General features: G+C 34.9%; 1 protein-coding gene across 1 annotated transcript; it reads right to left on the bottom strand.

Moving 5' to 3' along the window:
* Positions 1-267: 267 nt before the first annotated feature.
* On the bottom strand, positions 268-1,352 carry LOC107775363 (glutathione S-transferase U9-like). Its single transcript, XM_016595090.2, has 2 exons — positions 980-1,352; positions 268-897 (listed from the first exon to the last, which is right to left on the bottom strand). The coding sequence occupies exons 1-2, from the start codon at positions 1,295-1,297 to the stop codon at positions 544-546; spliced, it is 672 nt and encodes a 223-aa protein (XP_016450576.1). The 5' UTR covers positions 1,298-1,352; the 3' UTR covers positions 268-543.
* Positions 1,353-15,511: the final 14,159 nt, after the last annotated feature.

Here is a 15,511-nt window from a genome sequence, read left to right as displayed (position 1 = left end):
ATATTTGAAATCTGAATCATATTGTTAATTAATTGCTGATGTATTGAAGATAGAGAGAAAATGTTTGTAGTGAATGACGGATGAATTGGTATTGGAGTATGACTTTTTTAGTTTTGTGTCTTGAGGCTGTTGATTCTCTTTTTAACCCTTTATCTTGAATTACAATCATAATTTATCGTTATACTGTTAGGTGGTGAAACAAATTATTACTGCCTCATCTCGATACAAATTATCAAAAGGGGGTTCTTCATTTGTTGCAATTGATGATAAACTAGAAGTTGAAAGATGTCATGGTTTCAGAAATTTGAAATATTACATTTCACAAATGATCTCAAGCGTGGTCACAGACCTTATTACAAGCAGAATCCACACGACTGACGCTGTGGCTGGGAATTATTTAGAATAGTATTTAATTGAACTGCGGTTACCACTAACACGCAGTTGGTGCAGATTCAATAATTCTCACTATTCCCCTCCCCCTATGTAACAATAAAAAAAACAGCAGACATGTTTCACAAGTATTTCTTCCAGAAAATCAGTAGCTCAGCGGGTGGTGGATTTTAAGGCATTTTGCCTATAGATTTTGAGCTTTGACACAAGCATATCATGAGGAGAACAAATTTGTTTCACCAGTGTCAACTCGTTTAAACTTGTGACACATGAATAAAGTAGTGGGGTGTTTTCTGGAACCAAAATCTTCACACCAAGGACCTCTTCATATGCTTTATGAGATCCAAATGTTGTAACCAGCAAGATTTGTAAGAGCCCCAATTCATTTCCATGGATTTCAGGATTTCCCTCTTCCACAATTCTTATTTTTTCCAACACTTCCTCTTGAGCCTTCTCTTGTTCTTCTCCACTTGACTTCCACAGCTTAGCCGTGCTGGCTATAAGATGCTGTACATATTAGAGCAAAGTTAGGAAACAAATTGTATGTATCTGTAAGTATGAAGTGGTCAAATAGTTCAACATGACTAACCTGATCAATGTAATTAGCCCAGAAACGAACTATGGCTCTTTCATAGGGATCTTCTGGCAAGATTCTAGGTCCGGTCTTCCAGGTTTCATCGATGTATTCAAGAATGACGAGCGACTCTGAAACAGGTTTACCATTGTGAACAAGTACAGGGACCTTCTTGAGAACAGGATTGTACTTGAGCAGCTGGGGACTCTTGTTGCTCAAATCTTCTTCAACATACTCATAAGGTATGCCTTTGATTTTGAGAGCCAGTTCTACTCTCTTAACAAAAAGGCTACCCCATGTTCCATGTAGAATTACTTTGTTTTCCTCAGCCATTTTTCTTAATATTATTATTCATTCAGCTGTTAATTTTCTGCTTGTAGTTGGTCCTTTAAGTAGAGTCCCAACTCCCAAGTAAACTTTATGTTAATTAAGACTTTTCTTGCATCAGCAGATATCGAACATCGGAGTTTCCACACTTTCCATCCCAATTTCAAGAGTCAAAAGAATTTTTTTTTAATTGCAATTTGATCGTATGCCTTTTAAATATTTTAAATTGTTAAATTTGGAGTATAATTTATAGTACTTGTTGTGTAGTATTTTTTTTTTTTTCCAAAAAATATAAAGATTTTATGTCTGTATTTACGGTCAAAATTAAAAAGTTTGGCTCTTGAAATTCGAATACGGCCGCAGAAATTTGGACACGGGGAGTATATTACAAAAGTAAAGTTTAGTTATCTTTAGAATTCAAACAGAAAAATGATTAGTAGGTGGCACATTTCGACGCCATTTCTTGGGGCTCAAGAGTCAAGATCCCTTTACTTTTTAATTCCTTGTGCGCCCACCAAAGCCATTACAGTCAAGAAGTTACAAATTTAAAATGGAGTAGGTTCGGAATCAACAGCAACGGAATAATAAATTACTAACTACTTGTTTAGGCGTCGCTTTCTTGGAGATAAAAGTAGGATTTAGTTGGTCTACACCTGAAGAGAGGCACGTTAAAATTGCAGAAGTACATGAAGTTACTTCTGGTATTTTAAATGGTTTCAACGTCAAGTAAGTGGCCGTCAATCTGGGGAGGAGCTAGAGCTTTGTTAATAGATTCGGCCGAACCTAGTAGCATTAGTGCAAACTGTATATTTATCTTAAAAAATTTATTGAATACGTATAAATTTTTACTTTGAAACCCAATAACATAAAAGACTAGAATATCGAACCCTAATAACTTTAAATATTGGCACCACCTCTGTTGTCAAATAGCTAAAATGACAATGTTGTGAACTAAGACTGAGAATTCCAATAGAAGCAGCACTTGGTGAATTAATCATTTTTCTAATCTTTGACGGGCAAAGTTACCTGACGTCCAATGTTGATACGACGTAGTATGCTCGTAAATTAATTGACATGCGGCTTGTTAGAGCAATAGCTGACCTAGATGACATCATTATAGAGAGAAAAAAATGAATTTAAGCAAATTACTAAATTCTAATTAGTCAAGTATCCGGTGACCACAAAAACATAATTTAAACTAATAGAAATTTGCACTAAAAATTAGTGATTAAAGAATGATCACGTCCAACTCTAGTTCTAAAAAGCATAAGCGGTCGCTGCAAATATAATCCGGTCTAAAAGTCCGGAATCGAATCCCACAGAGAACTAAGATTTTATTATAATTGTTCAATATCACTAAAAAGACAAGTTCAAACAATTTCAAAGTTATAAATATTAAGATTCTTATGTCTAACTAATTAACTAACAAATTAAAGTACTAAATTAATAAATATGGATATTAAGAGTTGGAGACAAAATTGGGAAAGCCGAGAGTTATGATTTTCCCAATTGTCGGAATCCTTCTCGCTACATCTCCTACAATTTCGCCTAAGTATTCTCTACTGATCATGAGCACTCGACTTATCGTAATTCTCTCTCGAGCAACTACAATAATTTACTAGTCATATTCTCTCGAATTACGCTAGCTCGTACTTTGTCACCGCTCACTTTGATCACGTCAATATTTTGTTATCTCTAATTCAGCTTTTAAACTCGCCATATTGATCTCTCATATACCTTGGGAATGATGTTGTTCGACAATAACCTAAATATGCACTCTTTCTCAAGCAATACATAATAAATAGACATAGTCAATTGATGGACATTCAATCAACAGCGATAAACACGTAGTTGAACAAGTAGGGATATTCTAAGGCAAAATTATATTAAAACTTAACAAGAATTCATCATTCAATAGGTTCCATTAAACACTACATTAGAGAGTTTAGCTACTCATAATTGTATAAACAATCATAGTAATATTCAAAAGCATTAAACTACAAATTAAAGAAGAACGGAGAGAAAAACTCTTGTGATTCGTGCTCCAGAGTATTCAGTAGTCTTTTGCCTCTCCAATAATGCCTTACCCTAGAAAAACTAACTTTAAGAGGTATTTATAGGGTTGGGGAAGAACTATACATGTCCAAAAATAGTGAGGAAATATAATTGGCTCGGATAGCAGTGTCAGCGCGAGGCACTGTCAGAGGCACCAATGTTTCTGCGCGGGGCACTGTCTGGGGCGCCAATGTTTCTGCGCGAGGCACTGTGTGGGGTGCCAATGATAGTGCCCTGGACAATGTCTTGCACTATCTTTGGCCATGACTTTTCATCGCTTTGCACGTCTTCTTTTATTACTCCATTTTGAGGCTCTGAGGTACCATTTCGTGCAACATTCCTCCAATTCATGTCCAAACATTCCTACACGTGAAATAAGCTTTATTAAGCTCAATTGCCGCACAAATTAGCATCCAAACAATAAGAAAGTAGGGCAAATAACGTCTAAATATATGAAATTATAGCACGACATCAACACCCCACACTTAAAATGTTGCTCGCCCTCGAGTCAACCAACTAAACACTTCCTCTTCAAGGACCCAACAACCCACACATTCATAACACACTACACCTATGACCATGGTTGATAGCAACAATTAAACTTTAGCATATGCATTCAAAATACACTTTCCGTACTTATGCCCAATTTCAAAATGTCAAACATAGGAACAACATGGCTATAACAATCCTACCATCGATAACTAACTCAATGTCACAATGCAACCAAGGCTTGAATACTTAATATAATAGAGAAGTCTAATAATGTTACCTATCCTTTGTGAAATCATGTGCCCTCACACTAAAACAAATGAATAAGCAGTTCACATATCCAAATCACATGATCAAATATAATTTAAGGACTCACACATATGAAGAAAAAGAACTCACTTTCTCAAAGAAGTGATAGCATCAAGGACAAGGATAGAGTTTTGGAAGCTCAAAGGCCATTTACAATATCTCAAGCTAAAGAGTTGCAGACTAAGATTGCTAGACTTCAATGGAAAATAAACAAACTTTTAATTGTAGAGGAAGAGCTCAAGCCCAAAGTAGGTGAATTATTCAAGTTTTACAATTATTTGGTGATTCAAATTGAAGTTCAAGAGGAGGAAGATTGGGCCACCAAATTAGCCCTTGAAGTCTACCAAAGGGGCTCAAAATGAGCTTAAAAGAGGTCCAAAAGGGGGTGTTTCAAAAGGATCTCAATTAGAGTCCAAACCAATGGCTCAAACTAGTAGTTTTAAGGTCCAAATCTGTCCCAAAGGGATTTGGCCACCCCCTAGCTAATTTTAATGACTTTTCTTACTTCTTAGCAACCACCCTACCTAATTGTAATGACTTTTTATGCCTTAGCAGCCATCCTACCTAATTTTAAGTACTTTTTATGCCTTAGTACTCCTATAAATAAGGAGTTCTTCTCATTCATTGAGACACTTCATTATTGATTAAGTATATCATACTTTGAGAGTTCTTTTTAACCGTTGTTACTTGTGCTTTGAGATTTATCTTTCAACCTTTACTAGTTCATAGTTCAAGGTAGTAAGATTACTTCCTATTGTGATATCCTTAATTCCTTTGTGGTATTCTTAGAAGGCGATTAATACTAGTTATTAATTGTTGTCTCAAGTTACTCGTAAAGCGGTTAAGATCTGAATCTATTATTTTGATTTGCTTTTAAGTAAAGGCGTTTGAGTTCTTCAATAAATCAAGACGTTGTTGCTTTGATCTTGTCAAGGCTATAGAACTTGCGTTCTTGGAAGTTCTTGAAATTCATTCCTTGAATTTTTCCATATCCTTTATTTTCTGCCCTCTAGTTCTAGTTGTTCACTTTCTTATTGTTATTACTTCCGCATTTACTTTTCAAATTCTTACTCTAGTTTGGATTCCCGACCTAGTCGTTATCAAGAAGTCACATATACAAAAAGGTACCATAAGCTTGCCCATTACGTAAACCTCTACTAATGTAGACCCGCTCGATCCGAAATCAACTAGGACTTTCTATGATTGTAATATGGGCTAAGGGACAGGTAGGATATATTTGGGATATAGTAGCTAACCCTCCTAAGCACTTTAATACATGGCGTATTCAATTTTAAGCGTAATTCATTCAATCCACTTCAATCATCACAAGATAGCTCACCCCAGAATATTTTTCCTTCTTCTTTACGTACTACTTCATATCACATCCACTAGCAAAAATAAGAAACCTTTATTTATTCAATTCTTCTTCTTTTGTTTTTCTTTTTTTTGTTTGTATTTTTGCCTTGCCGCTAGTGGATTTTATTTTAAGCACAAGTGCATATTTCTTCCTTCTATTGGTTCCACTCAAAAGCTACCCCAAGTTTCCTCATTACTTCTTTCTAGCGCTTTCTTTGTAATTCAAGTGCTTTAAGAGGTCTAAGGATCAAAATGATTCAATTAAGAATAAAAGGGGATAGACTTGTAATGCGGGTGCCAAAAGAAAGGTTTATAGGCTCAAAAGGGTAACTAGGGGTGATTTTATTTGTGATAAGCAACAAAACTCAAAAAGATCAAGGAAAGCCTAACATCACTTTTCAAACTAAGCAACACCTAGAATTTGGTTTTAATTCATATTTCGCAAGTTCTAGACTCAAATGCAATAACATGGACTATACAAAGAACTCACTTCACACATAGCACATGACACACTAAGGACATTTTCATTTGGACTCTTACTCAAACAAGTATTCACAAAGCCAAGAGATATATTAAGCATAAAGTACAAAGTGAACACAAGTCAAGTAACCGAGACATAGGAGTTATACCACATGCTATTCATTTTTACCAAGGCATCATCATATATTAAAACTAAGGGAACGTGAAACGCATGCCAGAACCTAAGTATGCAACCATCAAACAAGTCAAAGGATGCAAATCACATCAGTTCTTCTCTTTTATTTCCTACATACTACTCTAAAAGTAAAAATAAAAAAAACTACTACCCAGCTCAAGTTACATCCCATGAAAAATAACCGAGGCACTAAGAAAAACCACGGGGGATTATTACCACCTAAGGAAAATAAAAGACATGTTTTTGTATTTTTTTCTAATTTTTTTGTATTTTTTGTTTAGACTTAAATCCCTCAAGAAAACTATCTAGGAGATCCATCGTTGGGAAAAGTCCAAATTATTTTTCTAAAAAAAATTATCAATTAAACTAACACAGCTAAAATAGCATAGAAAGTCACCCAGACAATCTCCTCACCCCACACTTAAAATTGTGCATTGTCCCCAATGCACAATATAAATAATAAGAGGGTAAAAGAAACTTTCTGGTAGGCCAAAGGCTGAGGCACTAGCAGCTCATGGGGTACTCAGACTTCTCCCGAGTATTTTTCTTTGTATGGGCACCCCACACTTAGTTCTAACTATCTAACTTGTTGTTGCATCCTTCCAAAAGCTATATTTCCCATGATCCTAAAAAATCAAAAATGACACTACAAAAGTAATACAATAAGAAAATAATTAAAAAAAACTAAAAATAAAAGACAACAGTAAAGTTGGGTTACCTCCAAACAAGCGCCTGATTTAACGTCGCGGCACGACATGAACCACTTTCTGCCTCCACCTTGAGCTTATGAATTTAACCTCAAGTTTTGATTGAAGCTTATGATTATACTCCTGGGGTGGTATAAATTCTTGTGAACCAAATATTAAGTAAATTCTCATGCACCTTTTGGCTCTCGACCAAGGAGTGTCACCTTGCCTACATGACCTTGAATATTTCAAAATACAAGGCTCATATACCTCTTCCCGTGACTCCTTTTTATGCTCATAAGGATCAATTCTCATTTCACCATCCGAACATAATGTAGAGAAGTGTTTGGAATGAGGTCTGACGCGCTCAAATACCTGAACTTTAAGATTTTTAGCCTTCTCAACATAAATTATACTAGAGTCAACTAAATTTGTATCATCAATGTCCTTACCTGACTCTAGTATTATTTCTTCAACATTGACATCATCAAATTCTAGTTGGTTAAAGTGTTGGTGTTCTACTCTGGACTCCTCCATTGGCACCTCCATTTCTGTCTCTAATGCACACTACTCCTGGCTACTATCCATACTATTAACTTGTTGAGCATTAAAAGCTTCAACTATTTGACTCACTTGAGCCTCCAAGTTGCGAATAGTTGCCTCTTGCCTTTGTATCTGCAGTTGTATCTCATTATTATTTCCCACAAGGTACCTTAGCATATCCTTGATCTCCTTCAGGTCATCATCCCCGGGTCCTTTGTTCCTATTTACTTCACAAGAAAAAGTAGAACCATCATAGTAAGGGGTTGGGGGAGGATAAGAAATATAAGCACAACCATGAAAGTAATCATTTTGACCACCACACACATCACACACATTCCATAAATAAAATTGAGTTGGTGCACATAACTCGCTTTCAGGAACGTTTTGAAAATTTTGTCACAAGTGATTTCTTTTACAATATGTATACGGATCAAAAGTAAAATTACCAACACCTAAACTTCCATAATTCCAAGATGTCATATTTCTCAAATCAACAAGTAAAATAAAATAAAATTAAAAAAATAAAACAAACAAAATAAAATAAAAGTTCAAACTTGAAACCTAGCAATATATATAGCAACAACTACACCGTTAGTTCCCCGGCAATGGCACCAAAATTTGATCACGTCCAACTCTAGTCTTAAAAAGGATAAGCAGTCGCTGCAAATATAATCCGGTCTAAAAGTCCGGAGTCAAATCCCACAGAGAACTAAGATTTCACTATAATTGTTCAATATTACTAAAAAGACAAGTTCGAACAATTTCAAAGTTATAAATTTTAAGATTCTTATGTCTAACTAATTAACTAACAAATTAAAGTAGTAAATTAATAAATATGGATATTAAGGGTTGGAGACAAAATTGAAAAAGCCTAGAGTTATGATTTTCCCAATTGTCGGAATCCTTACCGCGACGTCTCCTACAATTTCACCTAAGTATTCTCTACTGATCATGAGCACTCGACTTATCGTAATTCTCTCTCGAGCAACTACAATAATTTACTAAGTCATATCCTCTCGAATTACGCTAGCTCGCACTTTGTCACCGCTCACTTTGATTACGTCAAAGCTTTGTTATCTCTAATCCCGCTTTTAAACTCGTCGTATTGATCTCTCATATACCTTGGGAGTGACGTTGTTCAACAACAACCTAAATATGCACTCTTTCTCAAGAAATACATAATAAATAAGCATAGTCAATTGATGGTCATTCAATCAACAACAATATATACGTAGTTGAACAAGTAGGGATACTCAAAGGCAAAATTATATTAAAACGTAACAAGAATTCATCGTTCAATAGGTTCCATCAAACCCTAGATTAGAGAGTTTAGCTACTCATAATTGTATAAACAATCATAATAATATTCAAAAGCATTAAACTATAGATTAAAGAAGAACGGAGAGAAAAACTCTTGTGATTCGTGCTCCAGGGTATTTCGTAGTCTTTTGCCTCTCCAATAATGTCTTACCCTAGAAAAACTAACTTTAAGAGGTATTTATAGAGTTGGGGCAGAAGTATACATGTCCAAAAATAGTGAGGAAATAACATTGGCTTGGATAGCAGCGTCAGCGCGAGACACTGTCAGAGGCACCAATGTTTCTGTGCGAGGCACTGTTTGGGGCACCAATGTTTCTGTGCGAGGCATTGTCTGGTGCGCCAATGACAGTGCCCTGGACAATGTCTTGCACTGTCTATGGCCATGACTTTTCATTGCCTTGCACGTCTTCTTTTATTGCTCCATTTTGAGGCTCTGAGGTACCATTTCGTTCAACTTTTCTCCAATTCATGTTCAATCATTCCTACACGTGAAATAAGCTCTATTAAGCTCAATTGTCGCACAAATTAGCATCCAAACAACAAGCAAGTAGGATAAATAATGTAAAAATATATGGAAATATAGCACGACATCAAAGTATACGGTGACAACTTATTTGCATCCACATATACCAACACATTTTACAAAATTAATTACTAGCTCTGTGGGTAATTTGAAGCCACTTTGTCTGAAGACGTTTGTTAAGAAACATAACCATCATAAGGAGGAACTTCTTTCAACACCGGCAACTCTGTTAAAAATTAAAATTGTTACCCGCAAATGAATAGAAGTTACTAACTTTTAGCCAATAAATGCTGCATACTTTTTATGGAGAAATTCAACTTGATAATTGAACTATAATGACAACCTAATCTGATAAGTAACACGGCCCCCAATTAAGTTCCAGCTCTTCAGATTCATTTCTCTCAAAAAATAAATAGAGCACTATATTTTCATAAAGCACTATATTTTGGAGCCTAATTACCACACGTAACTATAATTTGTCTAATTATTATTTGTAGCTAATGCATTAATATCCTGTATCAACGCATACAGTCGCGCAATTTGTGTCAACTGTATATGTTCGCGCATATGGTTGTATCAATGAATACAATTTTAATGGAAAAGTTGTATCAACCTATATTCATTCGCGCATAATGGTTGTGTCAATGAATATAGTTGTGATGAAAAAGCTATATCAACTATATTTTTCAGGCATAATGGATATATCATTGAATACAGTCGCGCTTAATGACTGTATCAGTGAAGCTAAAAATGGAATTTGAGGAAGAATAAGGTGTAGTAATGGCTAATGATTTCTTTTGGTCATACACAGATGAGCCTCATGCTTCTCATAGAAGGCAAATCCTCTCTCAGTATCCTCAAATTGTTGTATTGATGGTGTTGTTTAATGGGTCGTTTTAGATATGGATTATAAATCTGGGCTCCAAATGCTTGAATCTTTTTAATCATTTTGGTGCGAATTTTATTCAAGAATCTTTTGTTGAAATATTGGGGTTTTATTATAAGAAATATCAAATTATGGTGGATGTCTACTCTTCCTCTATGATATTCATCTCAAATGCTTAATGACATATTCAATGACATATTTTTTATGTTTAATGACATATTCAATGACATATTTTCTTCACTTTTCATGCCTATATAAAGGCCTTGTAATAGATAGGAAAATACACACAATTGAAGAAGAAATAAGAATCTCTTCTATCTTTCTCCATATATCTCTTAGCTTGTTTTTTTCTTGTTCCATATTGTTACTTTGAGTTATATTTTATAACACGTTATCAGCACGAGACTCTACCGTCTCAAGAAGCTCTTTGAGAAGACTAAGGTATAACTTTTCTCCTCTTTTAATTATGACTGATATTATGAAAAGAAAGTTCGTTGCCCTTGAAATTTCGGGCAAGAACTATATGACATGGGTGTTGGATGCTGAAATCCATTTAGATGCAATGGGTCTTGGAGACGCCATTAAAGACAAAAATAAAGCATTTACCCAAGACTGTGCTAAGACCTTGATCGCCATCACCTTGATGAAGGGTTGAAGATAAAATATCTCACAGTCAAAGATCCACTTGTTTTGTGGAATGGATTAAAGGAAAGATATGACAACTTAAAGTTGGTCACTCTTTCACAAGCACGATATGATTGGGCTCATCTGAGGCTCCAAGACTTTAAGTCTGTTTCTAAATATAATTTTACGATGTTCAGAATTACTTCTAAATTGAAACTTTATGGAGATACTATCACTGACTATGATATGCTTGAAAAAACGTTCACAATGTTTCATACCTCCAATATGGTCTTGCAACAGCAGTACCGAGAGAAAGGTTTCAAGAAGTATTCTGAGTTGATTTCTCTTCTCCTTGTGGCTGAACGAAACAATGATTTGCTCATGAGAAATTACGAAAATCGACCCATTGGGTCTACACCATTGCCTGAAGTGAATGAGGTGTATTCCCATTATTCTAAGCGTGGAAAAGGTCGTGGTCGTGGCCAAGGAAGAAATTTTTCTGGTGTTAATCACCCCCCAAAGAAAAATAACCACCAAAAGTGGAAAAGGCCAAAGGCAAATGGTTCAGAAACTAAATGTTATCGTTGCGGTGGAAAAGGGCATTGGACAAATATTTGTCGCATACCAAAATATTTGGTTGAGCTTTATCAAGCATCTCTAAAGAATAACGCCTTGAAGCTAATTTTATCTATGACAATAAATTTTACATCACCCACTTGGATGTGGCAGATGTTTTTGAGCACCCTGATGGAAAAATAAATCACTCGATCGGTGATGGATCTGTGGTTAAAGATGATTGAGTAATTTGATTTTTATGTTTTTCTATTCGTAGTATCTAATGAATAAATATCTTGTAATTTTTATTGCACTTAATAATACTTATTATGTAGTTCTTAAAAATATATTTATTTTCAAAATTTCATAAATTTTACAAACAAGGAGTAATATCTAAGTAATTAGTGTCTTAGTCTCAGTGATCTTTTAACGCCTTTTGATTTTCCTTTACGTTACTTTAATTCTCTTTAAGAAAATATTTACAAGCACCCTGGAATAACTTTTGTTACTTCACCCTCAATATTTTTTCATGTACATGGATGAAATATTATGAATAAAAACAAAAAGTAGCTTAGTATGTTCTTTTTCTTATACGGATCAATTGTTTTTCATACAATGTGTAGGAAAATTCAAATAACTTATATATGTAAATAAATTTGTTGTAGTTGTATTAGTTATATGCGTAATGTACTTATAATTGTATTATTTTTGTTGCGTAATTATTTGTATAATAATTAGAATTTGCCAGAAAATGCATTAAAATATCACTATTGAATTATTGGTTTAACTTTATTTCTTTTCCTTTTTCTCTAAATATACTAATATTTATTCATATACTTCTTTTGTATGTCAAACCATGGGAAGAAAATATGGATATCTTTCAAAGCAAACTTGGATCAAAGTTCAATTGTAAAAATATTTGCTTAATTGATTCATGTACAACACATATAATATTCAAAGAGAAGAAATATTTCTCTCATTTAAGTATGTGTAAGACAGATATTACTATAATTTCTGGTAGTAGTAATCTAATTGAAGGCTCTGGAAGAGCTAATATAACTTTGCCTAAGGAAACAATACTTATCATAGAGAATGCAATGTTCTCCTCCAAGTCCAAGAGGAACTTGTTGAGTTTTAAAGATATCCGTCGAAATGGATTTCATATTGAGACAATAGATGAGAATAATCTCGAATATCTCATCGTTACCAAGAATGTCTCTGGCCAGAAAAGGGTTATTGAGAAGTTCTCATCTTTATCTTGTGGCCTGTATTAGACAAGAATTAGCGCAATTGAGGCACATTCTATCGTAAATCAAAAGGTTTCTAATTCCAATACTTTTGTGCTTTGGCATGATCGATTGGGACATCCTGGATCAATTATGATGAGACAAATTATAGAGAACTCAAATGGGCATCCATTAAAGAATTTAAAGATTCTTTTAAATAATGAGTTTTCTTGCACTTCTTGTTATCAAGGCAAGTTGATTATTAGACCATCACCAACAAAGGTTGGGATTGAGTCCCTTACGTTTTTGGAACGTATACAAGGGGATATTTATGGACCTATTCACCCACCTAGTGGGTTGTTTAGATAATTTATGATCTTAATATATGCATCTTCTAGATGGTCTCATGTGTGCCTATTGTCATCTCGCAACCTGGCGTTTGCAAAATTAATGGCACAAATAATTCGATTACGGGCACAGTTTCCCGATAATCCAATTAAGTCTGTTCGACTTGATAATGCTGCTGAGTTTTTATCCCAAGCATTTAATAATTATTGCTTATCAATTGGGATAAAAGTAGAACATCTTGTAGCTCATATTCACACTCAAAATGGTCTTGCAAAGTCTTTGATTAAACGTCTGCAATTGATAGCAAGACCGCTACTCATAAAAACAAAATTATCCACTTCTGTTTGGGGCCATGCCATTTTGCATGCAGCAATGCTAATTCGTCTCAGACCGATAAATTATCATAAATATTTTCCGTTGCAATTAGTTTTGGGTCATGAACCTAATATATCACATCTAAGAATTTTTGGATGCGCTGTATATATGCCTGCAGCACTGCCATATCGCACCAAGATGGGTCCCCAAAGAAGGTTTGGAATATATGTTGGGTTTGAATCGCCCTCCATTATTTGCTATCTCGAAACATTAACGGGAGATTTGTTCACTGCTCGATTTGCAGATTGTCGATTCGATGAGGCATTTTCCCCAAAATTAGGGGGAGAAATTGGTGAAATCAAACGGAAAATTTTGTGAAAAAATCCATCATTGTCTCATCTTGATCCACGTGCCTCTATTTGTGAAAAAAGGTGCAAAAGATTATTCATTTATAGAAAATAGCAAATCAAATATCGGATGCATTTACAGATCTGAAAAGGATAAAGAAATCACATATCCCTGCAGAGAATGTTCCAATCCGTATTGATGTCCCTGTTGGACAATCTTCTAGTGTCATAGCTAATGAGTCAAAAGCACGCCTAAAGCGTGGCAGACCATTGGGTTCTAAGAATCGAAATCTTAGAAAAAGGAAAATAAATGATCAAGATGACACTACGAAAGAGTCTCATAAAGAAACCTATGATTTAACCAATCCTGAGATTCATGAGGATATCGATGAGCCTGAGACTCAAGAAAATAAGGAGCTATCAATAAATCCAATCGATATTGAGACAAATTTAAATCGATTGAATATAGTGGTGGATTATATCTTTGCATACAATATTTCATCTAGCATTATGCAAGATAATGAGGATCTTGAACCTCAATTTGTTGGAGAATGTTGACAAAGACGTGATTGGCCAAAATGGCAAGAAGCAATCCAATCTGAGTTGGATTCACTTGCGAAACATGAAGTTTTTGGGTCTATAGTCTAAACACCTAATGGTGTTAAACTTGTTGGCTATAAATGGGTCTTTGTACGTAAAAGGAATGAGAAAAATGAGGTACAAAGATATAAGGCATGCCTTGTTGCACAAAGATTTTCATAAAGGCCTGATGTCGATTATGAAGAGACGTATTCTCTTGTTATGGATGTTATAATGTTCCGTTATCTCATTAGTCTTGCTGTCCATGAAAAGCTTGACATGCATTTAATGGATGTGGTTACAGCCTACCTTTACGGCTCACATGATAATGAGATATACATGAAAATCCCAAGGGATTTAAAATGCATGACGCGCATAATTCAAAGTCTAGGGAAATGTTTTCAATCAAATTGCAAAGATCTTTGTATGGTCTAAAGCAATCAGGAAGAATGTGGTATAACCACCTTAGTGAATATTTATTAAAATGAAGGTTATATAAATAATTTCATTTGTCCGTGTATTTTTATAAAGAAAACAACATCGGAGTTTGTTGTACTTGCCGTATATGTTGATGACATAAACCTTATTGGAACTCTTACAGAATTTCAAAAGGCAATTGATTATTTAAAGAAGGAATTCGAGATGAAAGATCTCGGAAAGACAAAATTATGTCTCGGTTTGCAAATTGAACATTTGGCAAACGGAATTTTTGTTCATCAATCTGCCTACATAGAAAAGGTATTGAAACGGTTTTACATGGATGGAGCACATCCATTAAGTACTCTGATAGCTGTTCGATCACTTGATGTGAATAAGAACTCGTTCCGACCTCAAGAAAAGAATGAAAAGTTTCTTGGTCCTGAAATACGATATCTTAGTGCAATTGATGCACTAATGTATCTTGCTAACACGACAAGGCCTGACATAAATTTTTCAGTTAATGTCTTAGCAAGATATAACTCTGCTTCTACAAGGAGACATTGGAATGTAATCAAACACATATTGCGGTATCTAAAAGGGACTACCGATATGGGCTTATTTTATGGAATTGATTGCAGTCCCGATCTTGTTGGTTATGCCGATGATGGGTATTTATCTGACTCACACAAGGTTCGATCTCAAACAGGCTATGTGTTTATATGTGGAGGCACTGCAATTTCTTGGCGATCGACTAAGCAATCAATCGTGGCTACTTCATCTAATCATGTTGAGATAATTGATATTCATGAAGCAAGTCGAGAATGTGTATAGTTGAGGTCTGTAATACACCTTATTCGAGACAAATGTGGTTTGAAGTGTGATAAACTACCCACAATATTGAATGAGGACAATGCAACATGCATAGCTCAATTGAAGGGAGGATTCATAAAACAAGATAGAACAAAGCACATTTCACCAAAGTTA

This window comes from Nicotiana tabacum, chromosome 24 (assembly GCF_000715075.1).
Source record: "Nicotiana tabacum cultivar K326 chromosome 24, ASM71507v2, whole genome shotgun sequence".
NCBI classification, from domain to species: Eukaryota; Viridiplantae; Streptophyta; class Magnoliopsida; order Solanales; family Solanaceae; genus Nicotiana; species Nicotiana tabacum.
This window is presented reverse-complemented; position numbering and strand designations above follow the sequence as displayed.

Bases quoted from the DNA above. Each gene is read 5' to 3' on its own strand.
- LOC107775363 (XM_016595090.2), bottom strand. From the start codon at position 1,297: ATGGCTGAGGAAAACAAAGTAATTCTACATGGAACATGGGGTAGCCTT. The intron at 898-979 runs GTTAGTCATGTT...TAATATGTACAG, and splicing joins GGGCTAATTACATTGATCAG to CATCTTATAGCCAGCACGGC.